Consider the following 12,055-nt stretch of genomic DNA (forward strand, 5'->3'; position numbering starts at 1 on the left):
CCTCAACAACTACTAATATAAAAATGCCAAATAAACCAGTTCTTTGGTGTTTTAACATGAGCTTACAATGAGAGTATAATTTAAAAATGTAAGCATACAACTAGGCTTTACCAAAGAGTAACTGTTTATTTCGCTTAAATTCTTAAAAATACTTTTTTGGCAGTTGTGACATAAAATGTCCTAATGTAAAAAAAATAATAATAATAATTAAAAAGCAAAGCATGAAAAAACAGACCCAAAATGTTAAGATTTTATTTACAAAGCTTTTTTGTTGTACAGAAAGTAAAAATGCTGTTACAATCTCAGTGTAACTGGTAGCCACAGACGGTTGACTCACCAATCACAGCTATCCACGCTACAGCAAGAATCTTACACAAAAACCTAACAACGCTTACAATTTTGTTGGGGTGAAGTCCACAAGCTTGGTGGTAGATTACCAAGAGGGACTACATGGAAGGAAGGCGGAATGTCACAGGAACTATTCTTTGGCTCTTTGGGTGGGTGGGTGTCCTGGGGTTTGTATCACAGCTACTTTTTTTTTTTTTTTTAAACAGCTACAAAATCCATGAGCAGTCCAACCAATACTGAACAGTTCTGTTTCTGCAGGTCATCTGGGGTCTTAATCATCTTCTCCTTCATCATCTGTTTCTCTCTTCCTCTTTTCACCTTTCCCACCTTCTTCCTCCTCTGTACAGTAACAAAAATTGACTTTAGGACAGTGGAAAGGCATTTTGCTTAGATTATTGCCAATGGAGGCAACAACAACAAAGTTTTTGACAGTTAGGAGATAAAACAATGTAAACTTGATCAGATTAATATAGGTGACTAATAGCAAGTATAAGTGGTGACCACAGAACCAAGAAAAGCAAAATGCACAGCAGCACCTCAACTCACCCAGGAAAAGTTAATCCAGTTTCCTTGATTTTAAGGTGTTGTCTTCCAAATGTTTCTTTTTACAAATCTAGCAATTATTAAAGTGCTTATTATTAACCTGAGCTGGTCAGGCACACTGGCTCATGCCTATAATCCCAGCACTTTGGGAGGCCAAGGCAGGCAGATCACCTGAGGTCAGGAGTTCCAGACCACCCTGGCCAACATGGTGAAACTCCGTCTCTACTAAAAATACAAAAATGAGCCAGGCATGGTGGCATGTACCTGTAATCCCGGCTACTCTGGATGATGAGGCATGAGAATTGCTTGAATCCGGAAGGCGGAGGTTGCAGTGAGCTGAGATTGTGCCACTGGACTCCAGCCTGGGTGATAAGAGCGAAACTGTCTCCAAAAAAAACAAAACAAAACCCCTCGTGCTATCTAGCATGTCTTCAAGACATGCTTACTTTCAAGTGATCTCAGACAAGCTTAACCTCTTTAAGCCTTTTTCATCTGTAAAATGGGGACAATGGTACTGACTTTAAAAGGTTATTCTGAGAATTAAATAACACACAAAACATAGTATGGAACATCGTTAAGACTCAAATTGTAGCAAACTAATATTAACTAAAAAGGAAATTCTTAAGAGTATTATGTAGTCGAGACACAGAGACTTACATATAGACCAATTTTTTCAACTAATAAAATCCATGGTTATTTTAATGAAATTAACTATATGTTAAATCATATTTCATACAGGTTGTTTTTCTTTTGAGACAGACTCTGGCTCTGTCGCCCAGGCTGGAGTGCAGTGGCTTGATCTCGGCTCACTGCAAGCTCCGCCTCCCGGGTTCATGCCGTTCTCCTGACTCAGCCTCCCGAGTAGCTGGGACTACAGGCGCCTGCCACCACACCCGGCTAATTTTTTTGTATTTTTAGTAGAGACGGGGTTTCACCGTGTTAGCCAGGATGGTCTCGATCTCCTGACCTCATGATCCACCCGCCTCGGCCTCCCAATCATACAGGTTCTTAAAGGCAGTGACGAGGTCCTAACCAGGGTAATATCTAGTGTAAATGTAATTGAGAGCTTGACAAAGTGGATGCTGAGAAAACATCAGCCAACAGCACAGTGAACACCTGATTTTCTGAGACACAACCATGAGACTTTTTATTTGAGACAAGGTCTCCCTCTGTCACTCAGGCTGGAGTGCGGTGGCACTATCATAGCCTCACTGCAACTTCAAGCAGTCCTCCCACCTCAGCTTCCCAAGTAGCTGGGACTATAGGTGTGTACCACCATGTGCAGATAACTTTTTTTTTTTTTGAGACAGAGTCTTGCTCTGTTGTCCAGGCTGCAGTGCAGTGGCATGACCTCAGCTCACTGAATCTCTGCCTCCTGGGTTTGAGTGCGTGCCACCACGCCTGACTAATTTTTTAATTTTTAGTAGAGACAGGATTTTACCATGTTGGCCAGGCTGCTCTCGAACTCCTGACCTCAGGTGATCCACCTGCCTCGGCCTCCTAAAGTGCTGAGATAACAGGCGTGAGTCACCACACCCGGTCCCAGCTAACTTTTAAATTTTCTGTAGAGACAGGGTCTATGTTGTCCAGGCTGGCATACTTTCAACAGTATTAAATAAGTAACAGCTATTTCATTTGTCTTGGTTGTAGTGGGGAAAGGACTAACACTGACAAAACTGGGAAACTGCTACATCTATTTATATATCCTGAAAATGATGGTTCAATTATTAAAACCTTTTTTTAAAAAATGAAAGAACTCCAAACACAGAAACTCACACTTGACAGTAAACCAAATGACTGGTCCTAAAAACACATTTAAAACATGGGGAACAGGCTAGGCATGGTGGCTCACACCTGTAATCCGAGTAATTTGGGAGGCCGAGGTGGGTGGATCACTTGAAGCCAGGAATTCAAGACCAGGCTGGCTAACATGGCAAAACCCTGTCTCTACTAAAAATACAAAAATTAGCCAAGTGTGGTGGTGCATGCCTGTAATCCCAGCTACTGAGGAGGCTGAGGCAGAAAATCCCTTGAACCTGGGAGGTGGAGGCTGCAGTGAGCTTAGATTGCACCAGTGAACTCCAGACTGGGCGACAGAGCAAGACTCCATCTCAAGAAAACAACAGGCCGGGTGTGGTGGCTCACGCCTGTAATCCCAGCACTTTGGGAGGCTGAGGCAGGTGGACCACAAGGTCAGGAGATTGAGACCATCCTGGCTAACACGGTGAAACCCCGTCTCTACTAAAAATGCAAACAATTAGCTGGGCGTGGTGGCAGGCGCCTGTAGCCCCAGCTACTCTGGAGGCTGAGGCAGGAGAATGGCTTGAACCTAGGAGGCGGAACTTGCAGTGAGCCGAGATCGTGCCACTGCACTCCAGCCTGGGCAACAGAGCGAGATTCCATCTCAAAACACCACCACCACCACCACCACCCAAAAAAAAACCCCATGAGGACTGAAGACCAACAGGACCCTTGCCATGAGACAGGAGTAACTGCTGTAGCAGCAGGGAGCCTGCACCAGCACAGACACACTGACGGGACGATAGAAACGAGAATGTGAATGTGTAAACCACCAGAGCGAAGAGTATTTTATTTTCTTCTCAGTGGTATCATATTCTAAATAATGGATGTTTTTCTCTAATTTTTAACTGAGAATGATCAAAATGCATGCATTAGGCCCACCTTCATCCTCATCCTCATCTTCATCTTCTTCATCAAGTCCAAATTCTTCTTCCTAAAGAATAGCAAACAGCATAACATTAAATTAATTCTGCCAAATTGAAAAGTGCAAATAGTACAAATTCTGCCAAACTAAGTACAAATAAATGCAACAATATCAATCAAGCAGGAAACTGTAATGTTATTTTTATCTACTTTGATGTACCAAGACCCACTGATTTTCCTTAACAAGCTTTATAATTTTTCTAAGAAAAATTTTTTTTAGAAGCAAGCAGTTCATTTGCTAGATGTTTAATTAGTATATAACTCTGGATAATTCAAGAAAACATCTTAAAATCTCAAATTTCAAAACAGATTTAGACAAAAATTTCTTTCTATATCCCATTCATATACAAAGCTTCTTTCAGAACTTTAATGTCAATCATACACCTAATGACATCACACAAACCCCAAGCCTTATTTTTATACTACAAAAGAGGATGCGTTTTGTTAACAACTAATGTTGTCTGCCTGTTTCCCAAACCTCTTTGAGGGTCAAAGTCAAGACACTGTTTTCTCCTGCCCTCGTATAGCATTTATTTCCTCAGGGATCCTCTATTATTGGGTATTCCATAAACCAGACTGTGCTCTTTCAGGGCAGGACCACAATCTCATTTCATTTTGTACTCCCAACTCTTTAACATAGCAGATATATATTTACTGAATTACACTGAATATACAAGAAAAAGTTTAGACTTGGTAAACATAAACTTCCCTACAATTCAATGAAGGAACAGACATACCATCAATTCTCAACATGTCCAGTTTTCTCACCATACTGAATACTCAATTCATTCCTTCCCCCAGAGGGCCAAGAACTTACCTTGCACAGCCAGGAACCGTACTAGTTTGAGTTCAGTAGGCATTCTATTTAGTAGTTATTTAAAGCCAGACAAACACTAAATTAACCAGATTCATATTGTAAATGTATTCACAGGTATACTAATTTCTTCAAAAGGTGTTTTTTCTTTTCTTTTGTCATCTTTTTGAAACCCCCACTTTTGTTGTAATTACAAATAGGAAGCAGGGTAGAAAACAGCTGCACTGACCTCCTCACTGACTTCATCGTCGTCCTCATCCCCTTCTACATCTTCATCTTCATCATCTTCTTCATCAAACTCCTCTTCTTCACCATCCTCATCCTCCTCGTCTTCCTCATCTTCTCCTTCTAAAAATAGTCCAAAAGGGATTCATTAAATATCCTCGACGCTCCACAGGGCACAAAGTGTTGAGGATCTGTGGGCTGGCTCACAGAACAAATGCTGTAAGGCCACGAACTGCAGTCACTTTCTTTCTACTATGTGCTACAGCTCAGTCCCTTTGTCCGATAGAGTCCCATAAAATCAGAGAGCTAGAAGTCCTGGTAGATAAGACAAACACTATAATTCTCGCTGATGAAATGATACAATGGCTAAGATTTGCTTCAAAATTATATGGAGTGGGGAAGAAGGTAAGGGTATGCAGGAATAAAATAAGATCAGCTATGACCAATAATTGCTGAAGCTGAGTGATAAGAACATGGGGGTTCATTTTGCTATTATTTTTACCTTTGTCACTGTCTGAAATTTTTGACAGTAAAAAGTCAAAAAAAAAAAAAATCATGTACCTTCTCTTGGGTATCATTACCAGAGTCACAGTCAGCTGCTCAAATCAGGAACCTGAGAAACACCCATAATAACCCTGTGACTCAGGGGACAGGAGGCTGAGAGGCACCTGCATCTCTAGCTGGTTGTTCGGACCTCTAGTGCGGCAGTTCTTGCTTCTCCTGGGTCCTAGAGCACACCATGCTCTCACCTGCCTCCTGGTCTCTGCATGCTCTTTCCATCCTCTTTGCTTGGCTAACTCTGACTCCACCTTGGAGTCTCAGTCAACATCACTTCCTTAGGCAGTCTTACTCACCAGACCTCCCAATGCCAGGTCATAGGCTCTCACCATGAGTATGTGGTGCTTCTCCATTACAACACACTTTGCTTACTTGCAATTATTATTTAGGATTTTTAATTTAAAACAATTTTTTCTGTACAGATAGGGTTTGTCTATGTTGCCCAGGCTGGTCTTGAACTCCTGGATTCCAGCAATCATCCTGCCTCACCCTCCCCAAGTGTTGGGATTACAAGTGTGAGCCACCATACCTAGCCTATTTATGATTTAAAAAAAAAAAAAAAAAACCATTTCTCTGTAAGGTCCAAGAGGGTAGGAACCTTGTTTTTTTGTTCCTTTTTTTTTAAAACCACTATTTTCCGCAGTGCCTGGCACATAGGAAATGCTCAAGTATTTGTTGGCTGACCCATCTTTGCTCTCAGGAACTGCCCCCCACCTTCCAAGGAATGTCCTTTACTGGCTCTTGCACATGGGGTTGTTCTTCCTGTTTGAGGTGAACTTAAATAGACAACAAGCACAAATGGTTTTTAGGAAAAATGGAAAAACTGTAGAAGGGACAAAGGGACATAACATTTGGAAATAAGTGAGATGTCCTATTCTCTGTCCATTTTACCACCTTATAACTCATTAATTTTTGCCTGTCTCAATATGCTTCAAAATAAAACTGTAAAAATGCTTCCAGAGAATTATACCATTAACTGCACCCAAACTCCTTGATGCTTTTCCTCCTCTATTTTCTTGATAATTTCTGTCATATGTGCTAATTTTTAAAGAAAAGAGATACTCATGCTGACTGATGTGAAAACTAATCATTCTGCTTCCTCTAAGCCAGGGGTTCCCAACTCCCAGGACTGGTACTGGTCTGTGGCCTGGGCCGCACAGCAGGAGGTGAAGAGCAGGCCAGTGACCATTACCACGTGAACTCCACCTCCTGTCACATCACCTGTTAGATCCTCATAGGAGTGCAAATTCTATTGTGAACTGCGCATGTGAGGGATCTGGACTGTGCATTCCTTATGAGAATCTAATGCCTGATCTAAGGTGGAACAGTTTCATCCCAAAACCATTCAGCTGCTGCCCCCAACCCCTTCCCTGCATCTGTGGAAAAACTGTCTTCCATGAAACCAGTCCCTGGTGCCAAAAAGGTTGGAGACTGCTGCTCTAAGCCACCTGTACGTGAGAAGCGTTTTATTCTAAGAGTGACTGAGAGTAAACAAACTCAGCATGCAAAGAAAAGACAAACTAATCAGGAGGAATATCTTGGGTAGAAAGTATTAGTTATTTCTTAAAATCTGTAAATCTGTAAAATATGTATAAATCCTGGGTCAAATGCCAAAACTACTGAAAATCATCTTTTAATTCTATGTTATGATCAGAGATTATTTCCCTTATGAATGAAAAACGGAATCTAACATATAGTTATTTGAAATCATTACCTTTTAAAACTCTGGTCATATGTCAATGGAAGGGAAAGCTATTTTATTTATAGCTGGCAATAACAAACAGGTACCAAGTACCTACTCAGTGTCAGGCCCTGTGAATCAGGAGATAAGTATCTACCCAAGATGATGACTGTAGTCCAGTAGGACAGCGGTCCTCAACCTTTTTGGCACCAGGGACCAGTTTTGTGGAAGACAATGTTTCCACAGCCTGGGGGTGGGGGGATGGTTTCAGGATGATTCAAACGCATTATGTTTATTCTGCACTTTATTTCTATTATTACATTGTAATATATAATGATATAATTATACAACTCATCATAATGTGGAATCAATGGGAACCCTGAGCTTGTTTTCCCTGCAACTAGACAGTCCCATCTGGGGGCAATGAGAGACAGTGACATTCGAAGTGTGCTGCTTATGTCCAGTATACTCCATAATCTTGTTTTGGTTGCTGTCACTGCAGAAAACTTTGCTTCACAAAGATAGGATATTGGAAATGGAAGCAGGTTTTTCAGTGCTTTTTTGGCAATCTCAGGATATTCCACCTCGACTTTAATCCAGAATATATGGAGATTTTGAAGTTGTCTCAAACCATACTTTTAAGGCCACTGCCATTTGTGATCTCAACCAGTTGATCCTCTTCAAGCATGAACAAAGTCGATTGACCTGGCTTATTCATAAATGGGTTGTGGATCCATTCCTTCCCAGTTCGGGGGTCTTTTGTGGTTGGGAAGTAATGCTCAAACTCTTTTGAGAGCTGAGATAGGTGATCATGCACCAGCTGTGAGAAAGAAGGCCCTGGCTCACTCTCTTTCAAAAATCACTCCTACTGTTTGAAACATGTCAAAAATCCCAATGCTCAGAACAGAAAACTAAGTATCGTATGTTCTCACTTGTAAGTGGGGGCTGAATGATGAGTATACACGGACACATGGAGGGGAACAACACACACTGGGGCCTGTGGAGGCTGGGGACGGAGAGCATCAGGAATATTAGCTAATGGACAGTGGGCTTAATACTTAGGTGATGGGATGGTACACGTTTATCTTTGCGACAAACGTGCACATGTACCCCTGAACTTAAAAAGTTTTACCACTCATTCTGTGTTACTAAAATGTTCTGCTAGTGGTGACTGTTATTCTTAGAGAAATCTCTGGAGCAGGCCTCTTAACTCAAAAACTCTGGCCAGTGATCCACCTTTAGAACGCCATCTCGCTTCTCTGTGTAAGAGAAGTATTCTCTGCATCCATCTCACAGAACTGCGTGAACAGACATGGGTTAAGGGCATGTACTTTAATGTGGTTAATTTTAATCACATCCTGCAAAACGTTAAGTTCAGGTGACATTTGTCAGCTAGCCAGCATTTCTCTATGGATGACACAGTGCATAGACTCACATCCAGAAGCGACCTCTCTGACTCGAGTAGTGAAACCAGAAAGCCGTCCAGCCATGGCAGCCGCTCCATCTGTGCATATACGACACAAAATGACCAATTCAGTTTTCCTGATATGTAATCGTTCAAAAGACTTGAATAGTTCTGCAGCTGTGGTGCTGGTTGGCAACGAAGTACACATAACATAGTCTCATGCACATCCTCCTGAAAATATATTGCACAAAAACAAGCATTGTTGCCATGTTGTCAACATCGGCAGACTTGTCAACCTGCAATGTGTACCATGGTGACTCATCAATCCTCTCTAACAACTATGCCTCAATATCCTCTACTATGTCATCAATTCATCTAGTTATGGTGCTAGCTCAAAGAGGAACATGTGCCACCTTTTGAACTGCAGCTTAACTGCAGCCTCTCCTAAAAGTTCACGACAAATGTCCTTAGCAGCAGGCAGGATCAACTCTTCAATAGTAAAGGGCTTCTTACTTTAGCAATGCAGTTAGTTAAGGGCTTCTTAGCTTTAGCAATGCAGTTAGCCACTAAGAATGAGATGTTCTCAGTGCAGTCACATTTGATGAAGTGGGAGCTTTCAATAATTGCCTCTGTTTTTCACGTTCATGTTTATTTCTTTTGAAAAACTCCAAAGGCTTGTCTTTTAAACGCAGGGTGCTTGGTCTCCAAGTGGTGAAGCAGTTTTTTTTTTTGTTTTTTTTTTGTTTTGAGATGGAGTCTTGCTCTATCGCCCAGGCTAAAGCACAGCGGCACAATCTCGGCTCACTGCAACCTCCGCCTCCCAGGTTCAAGCAATTCTCATGCCTCAGCCTCCCGAGAAGCTGGGACTAAAGGTGTGCACCACCATGCCTGGTTAATTTTTGTATTTTTGCAGAGCCAGGGTTTCCCCATGTTGGCCAGGCTGGTCTTGAACTCCTGACCTCAGGTGATCTACCTCGGCCTCCGTAAGTGCTGGGATTACAGGCATGAGCCACTGTGCCCAGCCAGTGAAGTGGTTTTGAAGGTTTCATGGCTTTGCTGGATAGCTTGTTGCCACATATTATACAAAGTGGGCTTGGAGAATGTGAATCATCTGTTGCAATGAACCTGTAATTTAAGTAGCACTCTTGGTATTTTCTTTTCAATGAAGCTTTCTTTTCATTGGCAGTCTTGTCTTCTGCTGTCTCATTATTGGGTCTTTCCCCCTTTTCAAAGAAGCTCTCCAGCGACGTTTTTTACTCATGTTGGATAGAGTTAGCTTGTGGGCCTAACAAAACTGTGACTGAGACAAATACGCAGTGCGGGAAAGAGGTGTGGATGGAAGTGGTAAATAAAAAAATGGGCAGGCCATGCACTGACTAAAAAAAGCATCAGATTCTGACTTTAAGCCTGTCACCAGATACAGCTGTACAACTGAAGTACACCAACTCACTTGCCACTATAAAGCCTGCCACCAGATGCAGCTTGTCACTTGCCACTCACAGATAGGGGTTGATGAGTCTGCAAGCAATTGATTTATTATCATCTCTGTAAAGTCAAACCTCTTTGCTAATGTTAATCTGTATTTGCAGCCACTCCCCAGTGCTAGCATCACCACCTCAGCTCTAGCATCACCACCTCAGCTCCACCATCACCACCTCAGCTCCACCTCGGATCATCAGGCATTAGATTCTTCTAAGGAGCACGCAACCTAGCCCCTCACATGTGCAGTTCACAATAGGATTCTCGCTCCTATGAGAATCTAATACCACCATTGATCTGACATGAGGTGGAGCCCAGACAGTAATGTGAGCAATGGGGAGTGGCTGTAAATACAGATGAGGCTTCCTCACTGCTCATGCGGCCTGGTTTCTAACAGGTCATGGAGTGGTACCAGTCTGTGGCCTGTGGGTTGAAGACCCCTGAAGTAGGAAGACTTAAGAACAGCAGAGTGGCAAGCCTGTAAGAGCAAGCGGTTTACAGTTTAACACGCATAGCATCCTAACTTAGCTTGTAGACTTCAGGAAATGCTTCCCGGGCCAGGTTCAGTGTCTCATCCCTGTAATCCCACCACTTGGGGAGGCTGAGGTGGGAGGATCCCTTGAGGCCAGGTGCTTATGAAATAGGCCTTAGCTATAAATTTAATGGAATGCCTACATTCAAAAAATACACGCGTGTGCACGCGCACAAACACACACTATTTTCCTCAATAGTAAGAACATCTAGTAGCTTTTTTTTTTGAGACACCCTGTCTGTCTTCTGAGACGGAGTGCAGTGGGGAACAATCATGGCTCACTGTAGCCTCAAACTCCTAGGTTCAAGTGATCCTCCCACCTCGGCCTCCAGTCTTCTGAGTAGCTAAGACTCCAGGTGTGCGCCACCACACCTGGCTAATTTTTTTTTTTCTATTTTCTGTAGAAACAAGGTATTGCCATGTTGCCCAGGCTAGTCTCAAACTCCTGGGCTCAAGCAATGCCCCCCGCCTCGGCCACCCAAAGTGCTGGGATTACAGTTGTGTGCCACTGCACCCGGCCAACATCCAATAGCTTTTATCAGAGGCTTTGAAAGGCAGACATCAGGTTCACCAGATGCTGAGCCTACTCACCTTCGTCCTCCTCCTCTTCATCCACACCATCCACCTCGGCATCTGAGTCAGGTGCTTCCTGGTCCTCTCGGTCATAGCCATCCAAGTAGGTAAGCTGGGGCAGGAGCTTGAAGACACTCTCTCGGTAGTCATTCAGGTTGGTAACCTCACAGTTAAAGAGGTCCAGGCTTTTCAGACATTCTAACTTTTTCTGAAGAAAAGGATCAAAAACCACAACTCCTAAACCAAAGGAATATAAGTAACAAATCCATCTCTTGAAGAGGTAAAATTCTAGGCTCTATATTCAATTTCCACTACCCACTCAGCCTCATATATAGAAAAATACATCAAGTCTTTTGCAACCTTTATATTAGGTTACTAGACTTTAGTCCCTCTCTTCCTTTATCTACTCTCCCAGAGAACTATGTGTTTTTCTGGCAGCATAGTAGTCTAAAGAAATATAAATTGAAAATAATTTTTATTAAATCCAGGTATTTTCACAGTATGAGACAAACAGTTTAATAAATTTAGCTGAAACAAATGTTAACATTTGAGTAATCAAATGGCCATTAAGAACTTCCTGGGTATCAAGCGGTCTTTAATGTTCTAGGGTGGCAGTATAGGGAAAAATTCAGAGATTTATAACACAATCTTAGGGCACAGACATGAAACACTAGAGGATGAAATATAATAAAATATAAAGTGTGGCAATGCAGCTACTTTCAGGGAAGACGGGAGTCAATATGGGCTGAGGAAAAAGCAGAGGGGCGCAGAGTTGAAACTTCAGAAATACGGAGAAACATTGCACTCTTCTTTTTTAGTATTTGGGGAAAAGACTGACATGTTACCAGACTTTTATGATGTAAAGTTCTTCTGATTTTATTTACCATACCTTGAAATTTTGTTGCAATACCTCATTTCTTTGGAACCATCAGTTTCATCTATCTAAAAACAGTTAAGCTATAAAAAGTTGGCCCAAGTCAAGTTTTCTGAGTAGTCAAAGTGCACTGGAAAATGTCTATGTATTTACTCAGATCTTCATTTGTTATTATATCAGTGTACTAGTATTTCAATCCCAGGTCTATTAAGTTTTGATTAAGGGTAAATTAAGAGATTGAGAGGGCAGAGGTACTACACTATAGGCAAGTCAGGAGACAGCAACAGGAAGTGACAGCA

General features: G+C 42.1%; 1 protein-coding gene across 2 annotated transcripts in view; it reads right to left on the bottom strand.

The window, feature by feature from the left end:
* Positions 1 to 236: 236 nt before the first annotated feature.
* ANP32B (acidic nuclear phosphoprotein 32 family member B) overlaps positions 237 to 12,055 on the bottom strand; it is a 32,812-nt gene continuing 20,993 nt past the window's right edge. Inside the window, exons 4-7 of one of the 2 annotated variants that reach the window (XM_001156957.5) lie at positions 10,901 to 11,090; positions 4,659 to 4,777; positions 3,574 to 3,625; positions 237 to 687 (exon numbers count right to left, since the gene is read on the bottom strand). In XM_001156957.5, coding sequence (XP_001156957.1) covers positions 620 to 687; positions 3,574 to 3,625; positions 4,659 to 4,777; positions 10,901 to 11,090 — 429 coding nt within the window. In that variant the 3' untranslated portion in view covers positions 237 to 619. Of the gene's footprint in view, positions 688 to 3,573; positions 3,626 to 4,658; positions 4,778 to 8,211; positions 8,530 to 10,900; positions 11,091 to 12,055 lie in introns of those variants that run through there. The other variant, XM_016961304.4, reaches the window with a different exon arrangement.

This window comes from Pan troglodytes, chromosome 11, assembly GCF_028858775.2.
Source record: "Pan troglodytes isolate AG18354 chromosome 11, NHGRI_mPanTro3-v2.0_pri, whole genome shotgun sequence".
Classification (NCBI taxonomy): Eukaryota; Metazoa; Chordata; class Mammalia; order Primates; family Hominidae; genus Pan; species Pan troglodytes.